This window comes from Aptenodytes forsteri, unplaced genomic scaffold (genome assembly GCF_000699145.1).
Source record: "Aptenodytes forsteri isolate BGI_AS27 unplaced genomic scaffold, ASM69914v1 Scaffold20, whole genome shotgun sequence".
Lineage (NCBI taxonomy): Eukaryota > Metazoa > Chordata > Aves > Sphenisciformes > Spheniscidae > Aptenodytes > Aptenodytes forsteri.
The window spans coordinates 739,260-764,232 of NW_008795523.1; the positions used below are offsets into that span (position 1 = coordinate 739,260).

Genomic DNA, 24,973 nt, shown 5'->3' on the forward strand with positions numbered 1-24,973 from the left:
ACAAAGTTTCTTTAGGAAATGAAACTGGGGCGGGGGGGAGAGGAAATTTCCCCTCAATGCATATTATTCTATATCTGTGTAGAATAATAAGGGATTTGTTATTTTGCGGGGGGAAGCAGCTGGTACAGGTCAGTGTCAGTGACAAATAAATCATGTTGATTGGCTCACTTCTCCCAAGACAGAGCAAAGAAAAGACTGGTTTGTTTGTTTGTTTCTATGGGAACTTCTGAAGTCTACAACAGGAACCTGATTCTGTGGAATTCATAAAATCCTTGTGTAGACATTCCTGTTCAGTTACCACTACCAGCAGTTAACCATATTAACATACCTTCTACAATTTAGTTAATCAGCTATCAGTTGGGTTTCCTTTTTTTCCCCTCTTTTATCTCTCTACTGCTTCCCGATGACTCACACTTTCACAGTCCCTCGCTCAGTATCACTGCCTGATGTCTTCTCCTTTATTCTCAGTCTTTTGGGCTAGATCCTCGCTGTTACAAACCAGCATAGCTCCATGGAGTTCAGTAGAGCTGTACTCATTTAATGTGACTGAGTATATGTCCACCCTCATTAGAAGTTGGGCAAGCAATGTATTTAACAAACCTTGAGGTTTCTTAGGCTAAGTATTTACATCCTCAGTTTACATTAATGTGACATGCAGACATTTGCATATATTAATAGCATTGGCATATCTGAATAAAAAGAGTGATAATGTGTGGATATTTTAGCATGTAAATTCTCTGAAGCATGGAGAATTCCATTTTGTATATGTGGAAGCACCTTTTCATTGCTAACAGAAACAAATGATAATAATAGTGATTTACAATGATTAATAACAGTAAGGAATAGAAATATGCTAACTAGGAAATCTGTGTTAATAGTGTTTCATCTCAAACATTCTTCTTACACTTAAGACATTATTTCCTTGGGTACCATCAAAGTCACATCAACCAGTTTTAGCGGGGAGGCTAGGAGCAGAGCTCTTCAGGGATTATTCTCCTACTGTCCCCCCTTACAGCGATACCCAGGTCTTCCCTTTTAGGCAGGAGTCAACCACTGAGCAAAACAGAAGGCAGCACAGCAGTAGGAGGGAGTGGAAGTGGCTGGTGCTGGCTTTCGGCTAATGGCTGTGCCACTTTGATCAAGTCAGTTCCAGCACAGCTCATTTTTATTCCCTGTAGACGATCATTAACTCATCCAGCATTTGGATGAATTTCCAATGGAGGACCTCTTTAGACTAACTTTATCAATTTAATAGTTTCAGGCAACTGAAAATGTAAACTAACAGTCTGCAATTCATGAAGGTTGACTTAAATTTTTGCAGTTCCTTTGTAGAGAATAATTTTAAACTAATCTCTGCTCTGTGCTCTGTTTGTAGCCACGGCTGTTTCCAGTGAACAGAATCCTGTTATTATCATAGCTGTCGTTGCTGTGGCAGGAACCATCATTCTGGTCTTCATGGTGTTTGGATTCATCATCGGGCGAAGGTATTGCACCTTGTGTAGGCATAAGAACATCTGACCCCACGCTTGTGAACTCCTGAGACATAGCCTAATCTGGGATGGTAATTTGCAAAACTGAAACAAGTCATTTTTAGTAAGGATAATTTTCATTCAAATTCCATTATCAGTTATGCAGTTCGTCCTCTTACTTTGGCAAGACACACTTAAATCAAGATGTTCTTTTTGTCCTATGTAAATGTGCTGTAAAAGGAACCCCCAGCAGGTTCTTTACCTGTACTCCTCAAAGTTCCTCTTTCTGTTCAGTTTTCTCACGTGGAGAAGTCTGACACTTTATCTGATCAGCCTTTAAATGACTTTACATTCAAGAAAAAGAGGCACAGCAGTAAGTTTAAGAATACCCTCATGTAAAACTGTTTTCTACTTTCAAGTTCTTTAATCCTCTGTTTTATCCGTAGAAGCTTTTCACCAGAACTAGAATTTTCTCTTAGGACCTGTCCCAACTGGTATTTGATACAATAGCCTTTTGATTGTAACTGTTCATGATTTATTTAAAACTCTGCTGTCAAGAGAATTATAGCTGAAACTTTCAAAGGGCCTACAGGAGTTAGGTGCTCAGTGCCTGAAAATCCCAGCCTGCAGAACTGATGTTGTCAGGACTTTAAATGTGAGGAAGGAAATCATTATTTACCAGTAAAACTGGCGTCTTTCTTTTCAGGCATTGTGGCTATAGCAAAGCTGATCAAGAAGGGGATGAAGAACTTTACTTTCATTGTAAGTGTTTTGCCTTTTTTTCCCCCTTTCAAAAATTCCCAACTGCAATAGTGTAGACAATACTAAAACAACACTCCATGAAAGACAAAGCCATAAGAAATTTAAAAATGTTGTGTAAATAGCAAGTGGGAAGTTAAACACTGTAAATATGTGACCTGCACAAAAAGAATGCAGATTAAAGTCAATGTTGCTCACACAGACGGTTTTATTTCTATACAAGTGTATGATATACTGTTGTTTTCGTTCTGCATTTTTTTTTTCTTTTGGTTGATTTGAATACATTTCACACCGTCCTAATGATCTCTCTGAGGTGCAGTATTTGAGAGACCTTTGGCTAAGTAACTGTATGATCTTTACCTCAGGCAAACTTCAGATTAAGAAAGTGTGGGTCACTGCATCACCCTAACAATGAAGCTGTTCTACTCAAAAGCTGTTTTCTGCTACTGTGAATATGGTAGCATCAATATTTACAAAACATAATGTCCTTAAAAATAGAATATTTAATTTGAAAAGAAAGGTCAGCTACTTCTTTATTGATCTCTGTTCTAGAATCACTTGCCTAGCTAAGAGTAGCACCTAAAACCTCTTTTGTTAAAATCACAGCTACCATCTGAACTTATGCTAGAACCCTGGGAAAATTCAATAAAATACATCTTTCTTGGGTTAATGACAATTGAATATTTAAGGGCAGAGGAAGGCTTATGCAAGAATAGTTTCAGTTTTATCAAAATATTGTTTAAAAAACTGTCTTATTTTAGCCCTTTCTCATTTCAGTTGTAATACCATTTTGACACGAGAAATTAAAAATGTTTGAATTTCTTTTAGAATCAGTCATTAACTCAGGAAGTATGGTAAAACTAAGTAGCAAATTTATTTTGAGCATCCAAAATTGCAAAAATCACATAATAGAGTTAAACCGAATATAAGTCCCAACACAAAACAATGCCTGGGTTTCCAGTCATCTCCCATACCTGATAACTCTCATATCAATAGAACTTGCCATTTAGTCATGCTATGCTGTATGTAGTCTTTGTTGTCTACCAATAATTGCAGCTGTAGCTTAAATCCATCAGATATTTTTTTTATGAAAGCAATATGGTGTATCTTATTTTACATATGTTAAAATCATGAGCTATTACCAGAATGTAATGTCACATGGAGAATGAAGTAGCCACTAGTCACAAATTTGTAGCATCTTCTCAATGCACACCTCTTTAAACGAGTAGTTCTAGCCAAAGCTACACTCAAAATCAGATTAAGGTTTCTGTTTCACCTTTCTGCCCTGAAAAAAACAGATCAGCTGGTATCTGTTCATGGTCCCTGAGTTTGGGTGTGTTGCTACCTAAATAATTGCATTTAAATGCAGTGAGCATTAAACTAAGTAGTGACATCATTGCGGCTTTAGTCAATCAATTCATCATCTGTGCAAGAAAGGCGGAAAATAATAATGGGATAAGAATTATTTATCATGCACTTTGCAGTGCAGCTGATTTTAAAGAATTCATCAAAAATCTGATGTTACTTAAATATTACTATTCTGGGAGTGATGGATTTGAAATTTGCCACTCATAGATGCATTATAAGCTTTTCACGTCTTCAGAAGAGCTACTGCGCTCACTTTTAAAATGCCCATTATGTCCTTGAAGGAAAAGATCAACTATGTGTTCTTGTATTTCAGTATATAAACAAAAGGAATATGATAGCTAAATAATTCCTTTCCTCATCTCCATTATCTGTGATATATTTTGTTTCAGTGAAAGTGTAAATGAATTAATATGAAAGCTTCTACTTAATGATTAACAGTTGATCCAGAAATGGTGAGACTTTATAAGTGCTCATTTCCCTCATTTTACCTTCAAGAAATCTGGTTAACCAGTAAATCACAGAACAGTTAGCATACACTGTCTTTTTAAAATCATAGCACCAAATATAAGTCACTGTTTGCCAAGCTAGTTTTTCATCATCTGTTGATTGAAGGTTTAGTTTAATTTTATTTGGTAACTATGCACAAGATGAGATGGAGCCCAGTGCTGTGGTCACCAGCTTGGTCACAGAACTGTGAACACCGGTTTGGTGTCCTTTTGCTCCATAACATCTAGACAACCTTCTGTGCTGCGGTACCAGATCGGATTTTCAAAAACGTAACTTACAACAAACACTTAACACAAAAACTTAGAAGTAACCATTTTTTTAAGGCAGGTTTTAAAACACTGTATTTAACAGAGTATCATGTATTTCACTTCAGTCCCCCTCAACTCTCTGTGACCTCAAGTGCTACACTTAAAGATACAAGTACAATGGAGGAGTTTAATCAAGCAATTCAGATTTATATTTGGTTTCCTCCTACCATTTTCTTCTAACAATGTCTTCAAATCCAGACCAGCACTATTTCACGTTGGTATGTCAGGATAGCCTTGGCCTGTCAAAATGTTTTATGACAGCTTGAATAAAGAACCATCAGAGGCCCATGTGAGATTCGCAAGGTTACCTCCAATCCAGGCCCCTTATCACAAACGCAAGGGGATGGCTCCTTTTCCATCTCCCTGCCTGAAAGCACTATTGTAGGAGGTTAACCTATTGCTTTCTTCTCATTTCCCTCCCCTTTTTGGTTTTAAGAAATAAATATTTATAATTTTAAAAATTTGTAACATTATCAATACAATTGGAAGAACATCTATTTAAATACATATGGCAGAGAATAACATCTGGGCAAAATTTCAAATAATTTCTCTGGATGTAAATTCATTACATTCCTCAAACAGTTTCTCTAGCTGTTTCCTTTTTATGAAGGTTTGGTGTGTTTTTGGTCAGTAATACCATCTGAAACATAAATACACATGATTACTAAGCTGTTTTTCAATATATTTTCAAATTTAAAATATTTTATGTTCAATTAAATGATTACAAAGCAACCATAAATTATTTATGTTTTGTATTGACTTTTGATCCTATTCTTGTATATCAGTATATCAATTAGCAGAGAAACATTCTTGCATTTTCATAATGAGTTTTAATTCACTGATTTAATTAAAGCTCAGGACTGTAATCCTTGTGAGCCAAATTTATTTCATAAATATGCTTTGTTAATAGATTTCCAGGGTTGCTCTACTTTCACCAGAAGGCTCTACTTTCACCAGAAGGGCAAATAATAATTTTCCTTGATCAGCAGCAAACTAAGGGAAAAAACTACATGCTGGCCAGAGCGCTACACTGCCTGAGTTGCACTAAGTGCTATACTGGAGAAAGAGGGAGCAGAAACCAAGTTGCTGCATATCATTCATTTAGGTGCTTAAGAAAGGGAATAATCGTGCCACAGAGCCCACTTTCCCTTCCTGTGCCTTTACAAGTTGACTACAAGTGTTTCTCATGTTCATATTCTAGTGCAAGAAACATACCTAAGGATATAAATTCCAAGTGCCGTGAATAGTTTAGCTTGGCTATTGCCACAGTCTGTAAATAATAATATATTCAATAGTTTAAGCAAATTGAAGTAGGTGGGAGAGCCTTTCAAATCCCACTAGAAGACAGAGATAACATAAAGAAATGCTGTTTATGCAAGCTGGGAAAAGAAGATAAGCTGTCCTTACATGGAAAATGAAGATTCACCTCCTCTGCTGCTCTTACACCCCTTCCCCTGCTTTATTTTTGTTCCCACTCAACCCTTGCATTTTATTCCATTGAGCACTATTTAATATTTATTACTTCTTTCACTTCAAGGTGGAGGTGCAGATGCTAATGTTAGTCATTTTTAGGGATGGGATTGTGTACTTGTATCAGCATGCTTGCAGATGATGCCTAAAACTAAGGTTGCCTCTCAGAGCAACTCTGACTCAGGCAGTGTGGAAGCAGGTTCATTCTTCCAAGGACCTCTCTGCATAGCGAAATTCCTGGGCTGACTGCACAATAAGTGCTTTTGCTTCATCACAGTCATGCTTTCTTACATCATTACAGTTAAATTTCCAGGCACCAAAACCTACATTGACCCTGAAACCTACGAGGACCCAAATAGAGCTGTCCATCAATTCGCCAAGGAGCTAGATGCCTCTTGTATTAAAATTGAGCGTGTGATTGGTGCAGGTAAGGCTGCCATGGCTTCCTGATTCAACTGTTCCATTTAGCCAGGATCGAAACTCATACATCATAATGACAGGCAAATAATTATACCTCAAGTATAGAAGAACTTTTTGCATTTGCCAGAGTGCTTAAGAGCAATGACACTGCACTTGCTTCTAAAATGTAAAAACAAATGGGGGAAAAAAACAACAAAAACCAAATAAATAAGTAAATGAAGAGTCTTGCTTGACATTGAAAGCTTGTGGGTTTCTAATTCTGTATCTGCTGTTAAAAATGTGATTGGGGGAGGGGGGCTGTTTTGCTGCCTATTATTTACTGTCAGAGTAAAGGCGTTAGGCATAAGTGCAAATTCTGCTCACTTTCCTTCTGCAAGAGGGCTTTTTGACCTCTGAATTTTTGTTCATGTGAGTAAGGAAAACTGGCTGCAGCACAAAATCTTAAATAGAGACTAGGAAGGTCTTGTTTCTGTATGACAAAATCTTCCCTAAGGCTGTTTTTTGTTCTACCATTTTTCTTTTTGATATTTTATGAATACAAAAAGTTATTGTTTAACTTCTCATGACTGATTGTAATTGCACCAGCATTACATTGCTTTTCTTCCTCTTGAACTGTCTACCACCTACTTAAGCCATGGTGTTCATGCTCTAAAGAGTCAGTTTCATTTGTTTGCATTAATAAGATATGTGACATTTTTATTGCACTACTTCATGTAGTGAAATTAAGTTTCCATGGGTAAGAAAAATATCCAATACTTTGGATTCCTGGAGGAAATGTTCTTTTGCTTTCCTGTTGTTTTATAAAAGTATTAGTAGAATACTTTTACAATCACCCTGTAGTTTGGCGTGCACTGTGGTATTATTTAAAAAGAGAAGAACAAATATCTCTAAAATAAGCTGGTTTACCTGTAAAAAAATCTTTACATTTAGAATTCACAATGCCCCTTTAAAGTAATCTCATTCATGTTGAATCATGTCTTAATCAAGGAGTAGTACTGTTGAAATTAACACCACTGCTGAGCAAATTATTCCTTCAGATGAGTAAGAGCATAAGAATCCAGCCCTTGCTAACTAGTAATTTTTGTGATGCTAGAATGGCAGCATTTCTTCTAATAAATACACAATATACAAGATTTAAATTCAAGATTAGCATAGAAAAATTACTGAGCTTTATCTTTTGCTTTGAGTTAAAAAACTATCAATCAGCATCGCAACAGTTCAGAGCACAAAGATATATTCAGTTGGACTTTGCCGATGCTTTCTGAGCAAAATGCTGAAAATGCTTCAGTTGCAAAGAGTATACAGTTTAAAACATATTTTCACTGTTATGACAAAGTAGTTCCAGAATGTTAATTTTGTTGACTGCAGATGAATTTATTCTTGATTTTAATGAGTATAACTGATAGCAAAAAACCTAATGTGTGTTAGTAGTCATTCTGAAGAAAGTTAATTAGAAGTGCTATGGTGAAAGCATATTGTGTATGTGGTTTAGCTATGGCTTTAACCTGTTGATGTAGATAGCAAATAGGAGTGAAATGAAATGCAGTTCAGGAACAATAAAATGTTAAAGACCTGAAGAAGCAGCTGAAACTCATACATCTAAGAAGAATATAGAATTTCTACTAGTGACAGCACCAGGAAAGCCACTTAGTAGTCTCAATATGCATCAGCAATGCTGGCCACGTCAACTATTGAGTAGTGCCATGTCTCTCTCAGACAAACAGGGTGCAAGTATGCTTGGGCTCAATTTGCATGAGGGGTATGTGCTTTCCTTGCCAACGTTTTCATTACCACCCTGCTGTGGCCACCTGTCAGATACAGAATATGGTGTCCACTATGCTGAGTCCTTGTTTGTGCCACACATCCTTTGTTTCAGCCTCTTCCTTGTTGACATGTTGAGCTGGTGGCTGTGCGGCTGTGCAGTATTCCCACTCTTGTCATATTTTCTGGATCCTTTTTGGGCATCATTTCAGCTGAATACACTATTTTCTTGAGAATAAAAGCAGTTCATTGGCTAGCATCCTGGCCTGAAATGCATAACATACAAGCTCAAGTTTCTGGTTTGGCCAAGCGTGAGTGATCTGCTTTTGGAAATCAGTCAAAATCAGATCACAGAGAGCTGCAAAGGAGTTAAGCCTTAGTGTCTCCCATGCCAAGTATCCTAATTACCTGGCTCTGAAGTATCACATACACACACGCATTTATACTCACATCTTGTTTTCGGTGTGGAACAAAAACAATTTTGGAAGGTACTGCTAGAGAAAATTGTTATCCTTTAGTAAGTTCATGTGGCTAGGAGCTGTGAGTGAGGTAAGTGGTGAATTCATTAGTAGTCATCCATATTGCTAATTAAGTGCAGGAGGGAGGTTAAGGCACTGAGATAAGAGCATGAGCAGCTAGTTGTTACGTATGTAACAGCTATGCCTCATGGTATTCATGGCTATGGGATGGATATTCAGACCACAACTCCAGTGCCCAAGGATGGTTGAGGCTAATACCTCACCTGTGCAGGCAGGAACAGTTATACTCTGTCTGGCCAATTAGCTCAGGTACAGCATGGTGTTAACAGAGGTATATGGAGCTGATTGGAGCTAACCTTAATTCAGCTAGGGTAGAACGGGTGGGAGAGGAACTTGATTCTGTATGCAGTCATCTCCTATGAGATTCATAAAACCAGCCATGCTGAGTGGAGATTTCTCCAAACAAGTCAGTAGGAAATACTAAGTTCCGGCCAAAGTTCTACCCTTCTGGCTGGAGAACAGTGAAGCTGAAGCCCAAGCACTGCCTTTTTCCTTCTCTAAGCTCTGCTGTTGGGGGTGACAGGAGAACAGTAGCGTTGGAATGGTGACAGTGTCCTAAACAAGATTTCTCAGAACTCATCCATTAGGACACTTCAACTTTCGCCTCTTCAGGCATTCAGCCCCATTTCCAAGCATACTTCTCTCTCCACTGCCAGCCAGACTCCTTGCCAGTGTGGATGTGCCCTTAAGTCCTGATCCCACCAGGTTTCTCGGGACCTCAGCCTATGTCCCAAAGGGATTCTCTAATCAAACTCTCTGTGTTAGTCTTTCCTAATTCAATCATTTTTTTCAGCACTCACCTTAAAACAAGTCTTGGATGTAGGTGTGTCTGCATACTTGTGTATACTCAATAGCTTAATGTTAAGGCACTCCACAGGTATGCAGGAGATAAATTTCAGACTTGATTTGATTTGGAGGAGGGACTTGGATCTGTATCTCCCATACTCCAGATAAATTTGCAAAGTACCAGATTATTAAATATTTTTGTGATGAATCTTTCTCTTTTTAAAGAGATGTTCCCCTTTATTCCGTATAAGATGTGTTACTACCCTTTTCTCCTCTATATCCCAAGATATTTTTCTTCCTGGCGACAGAATGGGGGGTCTCTCTTTCTCTGCTGACACGGCTGTGAGGCAAGGGACAATCCTTAAATCTTTCACAATCTCAATAATAGTGAGGTAGTTGTTTTGCCATTCAGCTCCACATCTCGCATGCTTCCATCCTCTTTCCTGTCCGATGGACTCCAATAACTTCTCTCCCAAATTATGGTTGTTGAGGCTTTTTTTTGGTATTCTTGCTGGCTGGCTGGCCATTTTTTTAACATGCTTCTTCAAGTTCCAATTGTCTGTTAGTTTAGAAGCCTTTTACAAACTTCCAGCATTTGCTTGTGTTTGTTTAATGTAACAAAATTATTATAAGTCACACCTTTCATTTCATAATCTGCAAAGTAAATTATCCTGCTTGAAGGTAATAATGTAGTGCTTCATTTAACACCATAACGATGTTAAATTAAAAGCAGCTCTGAAAGAGCTGCCTTTTGAAAGAAAAAACCCCATTGGATCTAAAGATAGCAAGAAAACGATGTAGAACAGAATGACATTTTCACTTAGAGATAGTATTACTATTTCTGTAATAGTATTTTCTTTTGAAAAGCTACTTCATTTTTACTTCCTATTTTTGAAAAAATGTTACAAATTACTAACAAGTCTTTTAAAAGATTCAAATAACAGTCCTGTAGATTGGCTTAACATGAAGTGTTTACTCCGTAAGGTACTTAGTCAGCAATTCATTTAAAGCACGTGTCTGTCTTTGTGTTCCTAAGCAATCCATTTCAAATATGAACATTCACATGTTAAATTTAAACACACACTTAGGCAGCTAGTTGAATCAAGGCCTGAAAATAATATTCATATTATATTCAGAGTAATTCAGCATCGATCTACTTCATTTTAGGAGAGTTTGGTGAAGTGTGCAGTGGGCGTCTAAAGCTTCCTGGCAAGAGAGATGTTGCAGTAGCCATAAAAACTCTGAAAGTTGGCTACACTGAAAAGCAAAGGAGAGATTTCCTGTGTGAAGCAAGCATCATGGGACAGTTTGACCACCCCAACGTTGTTCACCTAGAAGGAGTCGTTACCAGAGGTAAGCAGCGGCTCCTTCTGTCAGTCAAATAACAACATAATGGCAGAAATTACTTTAGCTTATTCATGGTCAAAGATTCAAATTATAAACAGGCTGCACACTCCTAATGGATTTTCTCCTGATGCGTAACTAACTAAAACAGTATTTACTTTATGCTACAACCTAAGGAAAAAAATTAAGATGCACGCATGATTAAAAGATGAAGTACTTTGAAATATATTATTTTTCTAGTTTCATTTAGCCTCAAAGACCATGCAGAGAGATAAGGTTTCTTATGTCCTTTCATATTATCTGAAGTGTCTTTATTCCAGAGTCCTGTTCACGCAGCAGGAGTTAGGAGAACACACTGACATTTTGAATTGTATGGTTTACTTTTGTGAATCATGACCATGTTCCATGCAGACATTTAAGAACTTGTTAGAGCTCAGTAACAGTGCTGGAGGCCTCAGAAATGTTCGTTGTCTCAATGATTCAGTCCTTCAAAGGAATAACATGTGTTTTATCAAAAAAAGGTACTCCATTTGTGTTACAGTTTCTCAAACAAAATCTGTCTTCTTTTCTTTCAGGGAAACCAGTCATGATTGTAATAGAATACATGGAGAATGGGGCCTTAGATGCATTTCTTAGGGTGAGTACCAAAATGAAAATATATATAAACGTATTTTAAGTGACATATGTATTATATCATATATTGTCACTTTTAAAAATATGGTTTTATATATGTGCATATATATATGTATACCTACATGAAATTCATATAATTAACATGTTTTTCAGGCTGAAATGGAGCTTGACAAATAATAGCAGTTCTCTACATTATTTCAGCAAAACCACATCAGAAATGAGGGGATCAGACAGGATCACATGGGAACATTCTAGGAATTTAAGTGATTTAATGTGGCATAGACATGGTGGGTTTTATTATTGCCACCAGCTGAAGTTAAAACCACTGATACCTGAAGCCCAATCTTCTGCCTTTTGGGAGCAGAATTTTATTGTGTCAGCATGGTGGAAATCAGCATATAAGAATCCCTAAGTGAACTATGGTCGTGTTTAAAAAAAGAAATGCAAGTTCACAACAATTTAGCATTTTTTGAGTGTGTGTTCTGAACTGGCCAGTTCTGACTCCTTACCAGGTGTACAAGACAGTGTGAAATGATGTATAAACACTCTATAGAGAAGAGAAAGATTTGATAAACTCCAAAGTTTGTTTGATAAACTCCAAGCTATGAATAAAATTATCAGTAGCTAGGGTTCCAAAAGGAGATAGTTCTTATTTTCTTGATACAAATAATTATGCTGAGAGATGAAGGGCACAGAGGCAAACTATAAAGAGCTGTGCATCAGGTAATCTCTCAGAAAAGACTTGCCATGACTTAGGCAGAAATTTATAGTGATTATCAAGTTTTGTTACTTCTAGTACATTAACTACTCACACATTTCTTAACTGGATGTACTGCTTTATCTCTGAAGAAAATAAAACTTGTGTTTGAAGTGAGTTTCTTTGCCCCAGTATGAATTGCTACAGAAGTAGTAAGTAAGCAGAAAGCTAAAGTTGTAAACCTAATTCTTATTTCTCTTCTCAGCTATACTAACAAGAATTGCTACTCCTTTCTTCCCTCCAGAAACACGATGGGCAATTTACAGTCATTCAGCTAGTGGGAATGTTGAGAGGAATTGCTGCTGGAATGAGATATTTGGCCGATATGGGATATGTACACAGGGACCTTGCAGCACGCAATATTCTTGTCAACAGCAACCTTGTTTGTAAAGTGTCAGACTTTGGCCTTTCCAGAGTTATAGAAGATGATCCAGAGGCCGTCTACACTACTACCGTAAGAGCAATTGATGGGTTTTAGTAGTTTTGAGATGTGGTTATTAAGAAGAAGCATATCTTCTAGAGAGTATAGATAAGAGAAATACATTAATTGCTTGAGAAATGTTAACCAGTCAAAAGGAAAAGAGTCTCTGCAGAAATCTGGCTCTAATTAGGGATTGATATTTTTGTAAGAACATACAAAAATACTTTATTTGGTAAAGTTCTAAAAATTTTGCACAGTATCTTCATTATTCCCTTCCTCATGATTTTCTGTTTGAACAAATACAGAAGTTTTACTCATAAAAATTTTAATCATCTCATTTACTATAAGTCAATTAAAATATTTGTAGGCTATTACTATTTTTCAGACTAGATTTTATCTCACCAAGAAGTTGACTAGCTTGAGGCTACACTGTGACAAAGCTTAACTCCTGCATTTTCCCTTGCTTTTGGGTGGGACGCTTTTCTTAAATAAGCATTCACCAGGCACACTATGCTCTTTATTCTTTTGTTGAGCCAGCTCCACTTTCCCACCCATGGGGCCTCGCTGTACCTATTTTCTCATGCTGAGGGAAGGAGGGGCCCCTGGAATCTGCTCTGACAGGCGCAGGGATCCGGGAAACAGCACCAGCGTTCACGGCTGTCACTCTGGCTGCTGTGCTTTAAGTGGGATCCTGGTTTAAAAATGTCAGACCGAGATTTCAGAAGAGCCACATGACAAGTCAATGGGATTTATATGCACAGGATGAGATTCCCCTCACCTTGCTTCCACCAGCCAGGAGTTAAATGACTAGTGTAAATCAGACATCTAAGCAGCCCCTTAAAATCAATGGAGAGATAAGCACTTCCAGAGAAATGCATCCAACTTAGATTAGACAGGTATCTAAGTTTCTATGGTCCAAGTGTTTTAAGAGCCTAAACTTCCTTAGACTCCTTTGAAAATTCTGCAGTTGGCCAACTACACTAGATGATATAAGTGCTGCTTTTGATGTTGATGGAAATAATTATAAATACACTGTACAGAAGATGATATGGAAATTTTGTGGAGAAAAAGAAAACTTCCTTCTTTTCTTTTTTTTCACAGGGTGGAAAAATTCCAGTGAGATGGACAGCTCCAGAGGCCATACAGTACCGCAAATTTACATCAGCCAGTGATGTGTGGAGTTATGGAATAGTTATGTGGGAAGTAATGTCTTATGGAGAACGGCCTTACTGGGACATGTCAAATCAAGATGTAGGTTATACTTTGTCTGTGAGTGTGTGTGTGTGTGTTAGAAAAACAAAAATTACATATTGTAAACACATACATATGTGTTTCACTATACATACATAAAATGTTGGTTTAGAAAGAAGATTTATCAAAATACTGTAGGGTTCTCACAAAATGAAAAAGTTACAGAGCTTTTACTCTTTACCTAAATCTCTAAGTCATTCTTCTGCCATGTGGATGTTGTAGGTCTCTGTCCCAAGTATGAAGTAAAATTAGAACATCAAAAATACAAATATGTGCTCTTCACTGCTCTTCACTTTATTAGACTTAAGCATAGAAGGAATTAATTTTTTTCCAATAAAAAATAATTCTGAGGTTTCAGAACTCAGAGCAATGATCAATCAGTTGAAAAAAGTTTTTAAAAATCTGAGTAGCAGTTAATGGCCTACTTTGGCTTTTTCAAGTTAATTATGCAGATTTAACAATACCCTTGTTTGCATAAAATATGACCCAGAGCAACAAGTCAGCAGTAACAGAACAGATGGGTGTTAAACTTGATTTCTGACAAAAGTATCTATTAATATAGAAAGTACACAGGAAAAAGCCGTGCAGGTGAGAAAGGTGTCAGAAAGAGTCTCATTTAAAGTTCTTCAGGTCAGGGGCTTGAGTGGTTTTTTAATTATTATTTTATTTTTTGATTGAATGATTGACACCAAAGTTGAAAAAAAAAAGATAAAAGTATAAATGATGAGTCAGTTTGGCACAGTGCAAAGTTGTTAATATTTGACAGGTCTCAGTGTCAAAGATTTCATGGACTGTCAAAATATGGGCAAACAAGTCCTTGGGGTAGAGAAAGAGAAATATTTACATTCCCTAGACACCCAGTAGAGTTTCATTTCTTTTGACACCTTCCTTCTGTACTAGATTCAAACATAAAAGAAGTCTGACAGGAATATAAGATGCCTTAAAGGCAAACCTTACCTATCTTTCCTGGAACAATAAGGAAAAACTTTTATATAGGGGAGAAATTTTAGTATCATCATGCTTCTTGTTGGATTTTGAAAAGTATTCCCTCTGGTGAAAACTGCAAGTAAAGTGCATGAATGAACCTTTTTCATAAAACAGCTAATTACCACTTCTTGCAGTTTCATCTCTTTTTAGCATCTTACATAATACTCTTCAAGAGCACATAGATAAAGATGCATCAATTGCTTGGTAAAATAGTTTCAAATATTCTTGTATGCTGTGATCTTCAAGTGTGTTCTGAAACATAACTCCCAAAACATATACACATCCTACCAATCCCATAGATAAATCTATGATGCAAAAATTTAGAATCATCTTATGGTTAGTTATTTATTCTCCTTCACAGTTACCAATGGGAGTATTTAACTGGAATAAAAAATGCTAAATGTGTCTCTTCTAATTTTGTATATACACTCAGGCAGTTTATATATCTTAAGTGTATAATTTTGCCTAAAAGTGGATGTGGGTGTAGTCATAGACCAGATCAGATCTCCTAAAAAATACGTCTCCCTGACTTTGGATCTTTAGATGGCCTTTCTTTAAATCTGCCCCTCTTCCTTTAACTCATTATTTTAGATTGATGGAGGATGCGAATTTGTGTTGTTACCATTGTCCAGTTACCTGTATTTAATACTTCTTTGTTGGCAACCAGTATATACAGTGAACAGACCTGGCCCCCTTCTAGTCTACTTTACATCCTCAGATAGCCTGATTATGCTAAAAGCATACTTGACTCTTAACAGTATTCCCTTTTTCTCTTTTTGCAGCAAAAGCAGTATTTGAAAAACAAATTGTGGAAAGTGTAAATAATATAAATCAATTCTATTACTAAGGACTCCAGCTGTGTTCTCTTTCTTGCTTTGCTTATTTAAAAAAAATAATTTCCTGCACCTATTTCATTATCTCTGAGTACTGATTTTTGGAAGCCCACCCCCACCTTTCTTAGCAGAGTAGACGCTTGTAGTACCCTTCAAAGTGCCCGAGTTTTGCGTAACCTTTTTTTTTTTGAAAAAAAGAAACTTTACTTATCAATATTTTAGAATGTTTTTTCAATGTTTTGGATATTCCCAGCAATTCCATCCATCTCTAGCTAACTCAGTATTTTATATTTCCCAGTTTCATCCTTCTTGCTCAGAATACACATCAAAGAAGCTGGTTCTGCAGTATCCCCAAAGCCTTTTAAAAATAACATCATCATCTTGATTCCCACCTCTCTTCAGGTTTCCCTGCAGATCGTAGTGAACGTGGAAAAGTCCTGTTCATGATCCTTTCATTCATGTTTTCACTATCCGTTACAGTCTTGGATATAGTCTCATCTAGATGGTTTACAAGTTCTAAGAGTCTTAGATATTTTGGAGGTTGTATTGCTGTTGGTGTTATCTACTTTTTCATTCCTCATTGATTGTCTCTCTGTTCTGACCTCTTAAGCAACTGCTTCATTTGTAGTAAATCATATGTAGTATGCACAAAGGGTTTAATAACTTTTACCTTTTAGAAGGTCAGAAATTTCTGCATTACTTTTCATAACACACCAGTTGTCCTATATACACTGTAGCTTATTTTTCACTTCTATTCCACTGCTACTTCTAAGTGTAAGGAGCTGTTCTTTTGTTTTTCCTATTAATACTTCTGCAGAAATCCTCTCTCCTCTCACTCTCTGACAGATAACTTCACTGTCTCTAAAAGGTCACCGCATTCATTCTTCAAGGTGTGGATGTTACTGCAGGAATTGAATATTTCTCAGTCATTTTTGAGTTGTAGGGCAGTACTGTCATTCTAAATGTACAGATAGAAAACTGTGGCCCAGGGAGATGAGGCAACTTCCCTGAGGTTAGAAGGACATTCTGTGACACAAACCTGCATTAAGTACCCTGCCACTGGGCTATGCCTCCTCTTTTCACAAAACTTCTTTTCTGCAGAAGGTTTTGATACAATCATGGATTTCAGCCAGCTTTTTGAAGGTCATTTTGTATTCTTTGAAGTTCTGTCTACTTTGCAGTCCACTGCTTTTGCATTGTTTCATACAACCTATGGAATATTTTCTATCTGGGTTATTATTTTCACTAAACTGTGGATATTCACCAACTTTATTTATTGTACCAGATCTACTTCCTAGGGCTACACCTGGAACAGCTTCTGATCTTGCTTTCTGTACAAACCGAGGGAGAAGACAGTCCTATGCACTACCCTTCAGGAACAAGCACCCTTAGCAATTCTAATACTGCTATGTCAGTCAATGTCAGTATACTTGAAATCCCCTATGAACGGTGTTTCAGCCCTTTTTCACAAGCCTTTCTTATCTGCCTTGCTTCCTGATGTGCTTTCTTATCCTGCCCTCAAGCTTTACAGCAGTTTCCTGTGATTTTATTTTACCCATTTTTATTTTTTACTTAAATCCAAATGGACTTGGCTAAGGAAGTCAACGGGTGGGTATAATTCTTGCTTCAGACATTTATGCTCTCCTTTGATCATATCATCATCTAGCAGCATCTCTTATTAAATCTAACTTTCTGTTTAGGTGATATATTAAAATACCATTCAGCCAGGTCTTCCTCTCACGTGGCACATTTCTGCTACTTTATCATTAATATAACATGGCTAGACATAGAATATAAGTTTTTCCCCTAACAATTTCTGTCTGCTAAACATTTTTCTTGGATCATTTTATAAGCTCTTCAGGCTTTTTGTATTTTATATGTGCATGCACAGATCCCTATCCATTTACAAGTCAGTTGCTTCTACCACACACTCTTTCATAAAAGCCTTGCAGCAAGTAATAATGCTTTCTGAAATAACTCCATTTATCAATCTATCTGTTGCTCCCTTGGTGAATTTAATTGTTGTTCCTTGCTGCTCACTTGACTAGGTAATATAGCTATGTTCTGCACATATAGAGCAATATGCTTAATAAGCCCAAAGATGAAGTTGGGGAAATTATTTGAAAACATGAAGGCTAGTGTCAAAACAACAGACTCATATTTTTGCAATACTGATGGCAAACTTTAGTTTATTGATTTTTTTTTTCTTCTTCTTTTATTTCTTGAACTGGGTAGCAATATATATTTCTTAAATAACCCTTGATGAAAAATGATTAAATATGTTGGCTGCTAGGTTATAAAAGCAATCGAAGAAGGCTATCGTTTGCCAGCACCCATGGATTGCCCAGCAGGACTACACCAGCTGATGCTAGATTGTTGGCAGAAGGAACGTGGTGAAAGGCCGAAGTTTGAGCAGATAGTTGGTATTCTGGACAAAATGATTAGAAACCCAAACAGCTTGAAAACCCCACTGGGAACCTGTAGCAGGTAAGAAAAGCTTCAGTGTGAGTTTGTATGATGGTGCGCGTGGCTGGGTTCTGGATATTCTGCTTGGTGGCTGGTTCCAGTTCACACTTACTCCATGTGTGTCTCAGTTCCTCCTTCCTCCTGTTTCCTGTTCTTCCCTTCCCTCATTTGCCCTTCTTTTTCACCATGCTGAACAAAGCCAAAAAGAACTTTCTTAAAAAATAACCAAAATAAAGTAAATATAATGGAACTAATACACTTCTCAGTAAACTACTGCCTGCTTGTCACTCTTTCCACACTCTCACCACTAGCAGTCTTTGTTTTCCTTGTTTCTTAAAACTATGAAGTCTGGAGGGCAAGGATCATCATCTACTGTAGTTTTATATGATGCATCCCTTGCCCTAAGAACTGCCACGGTAGAAATAGTAATTAATAATACACGTGCTTGGCCAATGTACTTTGACATTGCTACACTCTAGATTTTTATCTTTCATTTTCTGGCTTTAACTCCTTTCAGTGATTGCATCTCATTGTGTTTCATGGTGTAGCTTTTAATGGCTTCTTCATAAATTTCAGGTGAATTATTTAATCATGATAATCTTTTGATCTGCTAGCTAGATCACTGCACTAGGGAATCAACTGGCCTGTGTTCTGCTCCTGGTTCTTCTACTGACTGATTTGCTGTGTGACCTTAAGCAACTTACTTTGTGTCTCTGCTCTTTCCTTGTCTTTGTTTTGTCCCATCCAATTGAATAATGGGAATAGCTACTACTATATTTTCTAAGATGCTTAAAAGAATAGCATCTTTATTTTACTCAGCAACTTTAGTTGCAGCTGCTGTCATGCTAGGAAATAAGGTTGATTTTCTGTTGGTAATAGTCCATTAGGCTGATTTTGCTCACTCTAACCTTTCATCTTTTACGTGAATAAGCTTAGGAAATACATATTGTGAGCTACAGAGTAGTCGAGAACTATTTGCAGAATAATCTAAACTGTGTATAAAGGCCTATTACTTTCTACTCTTGACATTTTTAATACCCCAAACTTATTTGACTCTCACCTTGCTAAATACTCCCTGATGTTTTACTCTCTTTGGAAACAACTTACTTTCCTTTTTCCTTCTCCGTAGACCAATTAGCCCTCTTCTGGACCAGAACACTCCCGATTTTACCACTTTCTGCTCCGTAGGAGAATGGTTACAAGCTATTAAGATGGAAAGATATAAGGATAATTTCACAGCAGCAGGCTACAACTCTCTTGAATCAGTTGCCAGGATGACTATTGAGTAAGTTAGTACTGGACATGTTTAACTTGCATTTAGGGAATTTCTAGGTAAAATAATACACAATGTTCAACTCCAAAACTTTACCCTGAGTACAAACATGGTACTTGGGGTTAAGCCAGCCGGTTTAGCAGCTGATGATGTACTAGAGCATCCCATGAAAGGGCAAATACCCTGCTACTTATGTGTGACATCACTTTTTTCCTTGCTTTTGAGACCAATTGAAATAACATCAAGGAGCTAGAATTTGAGGGAGAATGTGGCCCATTTCAAAATATGTATGTATAGGAAAAGAACCACTTTGCCTCCACTACCTAATTGATACCTTTTTCCAGACATGTACTAGGAGTATGTGGAATTTTCTTCTAATTGGCTGGGGGCTGTCTGTGTCCTGGAGGAAATGACTTTGCATCAGGATAAAAGTCTATAGAAGCCAATAATTTTCTGAAGGCAAGCATGGCCTGTATTGGTGCCGCCATCTTAAACAGGTCTTCTTGACAACCTGCAAAGAACGTTCTTGTCCTGGTGGTTGCCAAATGTAATTCCTCTTACAGAGACAGGGTTTTTCTAAAACAAGTTTCTAAACAATATTCTCAAGTTTGCAACCCTACTCTTATCTGCCTGGTATCACTAGGGGTCTCAGCCTATAGCTTGGGAACTGTCATCAGAGCCTACAAGCGTCTACTAGGTTGGTAGCACTAGTAGCAGTGGAATTGAAACAGCTGCTCCTCTTTCATTTGCATGATGGGTATGGGTCAATATGCAAAAGGTTTCTCTAGGCATCTCTTTAGGAAGCAGAATGTGATCCCCAAAATCTTGTATTTATACATAACTTTGTCCTGAAAGCCACGCGAAGTGTTTTACAAGAGAAGTGTCTCTTTCTTCGGGTGTCCTTAAAAGCCACAGTAAAAGATTATCATAGTACAAAACATACTGGCCTCATTCTCAGATGTGGAGACGCATGCAGTGTAATGACATGACACTTGCCATGTAATTGCACTCCTCGCTGAGAAGTTGAACAGCGCCTATATGAACTTCACAGCTCTGACCTGAGGTTCCAGTGTAGCTTCAATGTTAGAAACCTGTAGCCCAGACCACTACGTAGCTTTGACTCACAGTTGAATACCATACAATAGCAGTCTAAGTTGAAAAATTAACAATGTACGCATTTATCTTCCCCAGGGATGTGATGAGTTTAGGGATCACGTTGGTTGGTCATCAAAAGAAAATCATGAGCAGCATTCAGACTATGAGAGCACAAATGCTACATTTACACGGCACTGGCATCCAAGTGTGATAGACATTTCTCCCTTATGAGGGAGGTGACAGACTGAGAGAACAGCACTGGCCTTCAGTATATATGAAGTGCTGCTAGAAGACACTTGATTTCCTGGGTCCTTCCTGCAGTGAATAGAAGAGCTACAAGAAGCACCTACAGACTTGAACTCCTAAGTGCCACCAGAATTTATGAAAAGGGAATTAGGATCCACCAGTGGTGGCAAGGAAAACAGCAGTGACAATAAACAAAGTACTACCTGAATAAACATACAAACACCTTGAGCTCTCTAACCTCCTTTTTATCTAATAGACTTTTTAAATGTACATAAAAATTTAAAAAAGAATATATTTGTCAGATAAAATCATGATATTATTGTTGAATTCAACAAAATATTTTCCTTAAATCTGTGATTTCTGAATCTTTTTTTAATAATTTGTGTTTATTCTTCATAAAGACTTTCTTTTAGTATGATGTTTATATCTTTGGACATTTTTAGTGCTAATTCTATGACACATTACTACACTGGGTACCTCTGAAGGATTATTTGAGTTCCTAGAGATTTAAGAAGCATGACCAAGCAATGTATATCTGTCCAAACTTTGGTATCCTTTTGTGCCATTTACTTTTGTTAAATCAGCACTGTATTGACATGGCTAGCTAATTGGCAGGGAGTCAGGAAAATGCAAGTTGCCAAGAGCTCTGATATTTTTTAAAGAATTTTTTAAGGTTACACATATACTATCTTTTAAAAGAAAATAAAAGTGAAAAAAAAAAAAAAAGAAAAGAAAAGAAAAAAGAAAAGCAATAATGATCCCTAAGTAGTTCTAGGCACTTTTAGCAAACTGTTTGCAAGATAATTTTAATGGACTAGAGTGAAATTGAGATATATACTAAGATGTAGATCTACAACTGTAAACCTGCTGAGACACTGCATTGAATGGACAAGTGATTGTAGGAGTGTCTCAGAACATGGGTGCAGTTCTCCAGTGTTAACTAAACCATTTAATCTGAGCACATCATGGTTTTTTTCAATACTCTGCTTTAGCAAATCTGAGAGAAATAGCCGGCAAATATTTTATATGAGTTTAAGCTGAATGCAGTCCAGCTGTCAGAATAAGGACATAGATTCTGTAGAGCATGAGGCAAGGGGCAGTTCAAAATTTTCAAGTTTTTTACAAGCTTTTGCTGCTCTGAACAAACAAGCGTGTGTGTGCTCACACAGACACAACAGTCATTCGTCAGGAACACAGATGGAAGAGTAGTTGCTCAACAGGCTATCTTTTTACACCATTTACTTATGTACGAATTTTGTTTGATTAAAATATTTAACTACCATAAGCAATAATGAATGGTCTCTTTACAGATATTGCAGGAATGTATATGAACCAGAGAGAAATGCTTTAAAAAAAACTCTGAAAATTGTGAACTACCCCAGCAATGAAATGCTGTACTTCCAAAGAGAATTGGGCTGCTTCTATTGATTTTGATAGAGAAAGATCCCAGGGATCAGTCATAAATTGGTCTTGTTTGATAATGTGGGCATCCACACAAAAAAAATAAAAACAAAAGAAAAACCCTGTAAATGTTCCTTTGTAAAACTTGTAAATTTTATTTATACTGTCTTGTTTTGTACACACATTTATGTGTAGTGAGCTCTGAAGACATTGAAAATGCACTATATTTTTCTATTTTACTTGCAGAGCATCACAAACAAACACGTATATTCAGTGCTACATAATGTGTTTTCCCACATTTAGGACCAAAGATAGTTATCAAAAACTTAAATGCATCATTTTCCCCCTCCTTTTTTCTCACCCTTTTTAGATCACTGTACAGTGTTATATTTGTCATTTTATTTATTTGTTTCATTAGAAAAATCAGTTTGGTTATACTAATTTTTGTCCCCCCTGCCTTTGTTGAAGAAAGTCTGTAAAAAGCTTTTAACTAGCATAATCCCGTTACATAGACACTTCCATTTGTAATCTTTGTAATAGACTGTAAATATATTTTTGGAACTATAATGCAATGTGCATAAGGTTTATTTTTCAGTGTCCATATATGATTGTTTATACAATTCACAGCACTTTACAGTCATGCTGAGAAGCCTAATTTATTGCCTGGATTTGGGCAGAGTAAGAAAAAAAGGTGAATATTCTTATTTCGTATTAGATTGTCATTCAGTAGAAATGGAGTTATTTTCATGTATGCAGCTCAAGATGGTTTTTTAACTATTAAAATTAATTTTCTAGAAATGCTGTAGAAGTAAGACGCAGAGTAGACTGCATGCCCAATATTGAAATTCGTGCACGCAAGCACTCGGCCAAGGCACTTCGTGTAGCCATTGGAACACTCTTAGTTAATAAACATCCATTTTGTGTTATGACAAATGCTAAGTGCCTCACTACTGGGGTGAGCATCTGTGGGCAACTGCACAGGGTGCTTGTCAGTTTTGCTGCTGCTTTAGGCACCCAGCTATGAATTTAGGAGTCTAAGTTCAGACACCTGCTTCCTTATAAATCTTGGCTATTGTTTCTAAGGGCTTGGTGATTACAGGTGCGATGCAGCAATGCTGGTATTGCTGAGAACCAACAAATCCTAAATGCAAAAGAGTTGAGGCCAGGCTTCACCTTTAGGACTTGTTCAATATTCTGAAGCACAGAGGCCTCAAAGCATGTGTGGTGACCTGGGCTCACACATGTAAAAGTGAGGGCCCTAATGGTATTTCTTCCTTATTGTTCCTTGTTTGATTTAAGCCATCTTCTTTGAATAGTAAATCTATATTAGCATTCATCTATATACCTTGACTGCCTTAATGTTGCCACAGATTTTTACACATTTGAAAGTGGTAGAGTAGACCCAGAAAGCACAATCGCTATCAATACTCCTGTCGTATCTATCTGTTCAAAACATTACTGCAATTTAGAGCACGTGCATGTAAATGGATTTATAACTGGTAGAGCAGCAACATATTGACGTTGGTTGCAGTTCCCCAGGTTCCAGGAAAACATAGTCCAGTGTAAGAAAAATAAAGTGCCAGAGAAAGTTGATGTTTGTGGGAGGAACTGAAGAAAAAGTTGGGTCAGAGGGAGAATTAAAGGCTAAATGATGAAACAAAGAAATTATCTCATCTCAGTTCTGGCTTAATTTCATGGAATCTGGAAATTGTGCATCGCTAAAGACAGATTGTCAGGCTGTCAGTGAGGCTGATCATTCTTGACTTTATCCATCTACAAGCATCTAAAAGAGAGATGCCTAAGACAAGCAGGATGAATCTCCCTCTGGGAATGCTTACCTCCATTACCTGTAGAGGGAACCCAGATGATTAGCTTAAATTAGGTGTCTAATGTCTAGGTAGTTAAAGTTAGGTGAGGTGATTCCTACCCTGTATGTCCTTGGCTGCTACAGTTTCCCCCACAAGCTGAGTGTCGTAGAAAGGCAGTTTCTCCACTACTAGTATGTCCCAGAATGTATTTAAACTGGGCTTTATGACAGAGAGAGGTGATTTTTTTTTTTTTTTGGTTCAGGGATTTGTAACAGATCATCTAAATGCTTTTTGTATATGGGTATTAATTCTTGGAAAAAATTGTGACTGTTCTGAGGAAAACCTGCCTAGTAAATGACAGTTATTGAATATTTTAAATAATCAGAAATATTTGCTGACATACTGCTTCAGTCCAGAGGTTATGTGATCAGATATAATAGTTGCTGTTTGCAAAACCATGTTTATCTAAAGCCTTGTCATGTAAAAATCTCCAGGAGGCAAAGATGCTTAAATGTATCTCAAATTGAATGTTGCCCTTAATATCTCAATAATTGAGCTCTGTCTGTATTATTCTCCATTTAAAATGAGGTTTTTTATATTTGTTTAAGCTGGAGTTATCTGGCATCCACTGAGGGAGTTTGAAAAGATGATTTTAAATTAAATTTGCTTTTCTCCACTAATAGTACTATACAGTAAATAGTTTCCACTATGTTGAATGTTACAAAAAATATTGCTTTAATGTGGGGGATGAAGGGGTTTATTTTTGTTTTGTTGTTGGTATTTTTTTATTTTTATTGGTTAGTAGTTGAAATAAAAAAATAATAATTTGTCCTTAACTTTCTAAATAATTCATATATAGCAATTTTGAGAATGATTCAAATTCCACGATTTTCGGGTTACTACTGAGACGGTGATCATGTCACTACAGCCATAATACCAAGCGATGCCGAGACACTCTGCCACAGGGGCGGGTTCAGCCGGCATTCTGTTGCCCAGTAATGGCATGAAGCAGTCCACTGGTTGTGTGTGAGGAGTGAAGTCCAACTCAGCCAAAAAAGGGTCATTTAACCT

General features: G+C 37.0%; 1 protein-coding gene across 5 annotated transcripts in view; it reads left to right on the forward strand.

Annotated features, from left to right (window-relative positions):
* Positions 1–24,973, forward strand: part of EPHA7 (EPH receptor A7) — a 182,104-nt gene that overhangs the window by 148,663 nt on the left and 8,468 nt on the right. The window contains exons 8-17 of one of the 5 annotated variants that reach the window (XM_009281919.1): positions 1,376–1,484; positions 2,176–2,231; positions 6,183–6,308; positions 10,555–10,740; positions 11,307–11,368; positions 12,366–12,575; positions 13,644–13,793; positions 17,907–18,100; positions 19,209–19,364; positions 20,544–21,401. In XM_009281919.1, the coding sequence (XP_009280194.1) occupies positions 1,376–1,484; positions 2,176–2,231; positions 6,183–6,308; positions 10,555–10,740; positions 11,307–11,368; positions 12,366–12,575; positions 13,644–13,793; positions 17,907–18,100; positions 19,209–19,364; positions 20,544–20,658 (1,364 nt within the window). In that variant the 3' untranslated portion in view covers positions 20,659–21,401. Of the gene's footprint in view, positions 1–1,365; positions 1,485–2,175; positions 2,232–6,182; positions 6,309–10,554; positions 10,741–11,306; positions 11,369–12,365; positions 12,576–13,643; positions 13,794–17,906; positions 18,101–19,208; positions 19,365–20,543; positions 21,402–24,973 lie in introns of those variants that run through there. The other 4 variants (XM_009281920.2, XM_009281921.2, XM_019472761.1 and 1 more) reach the window with 4 other exon arrangements.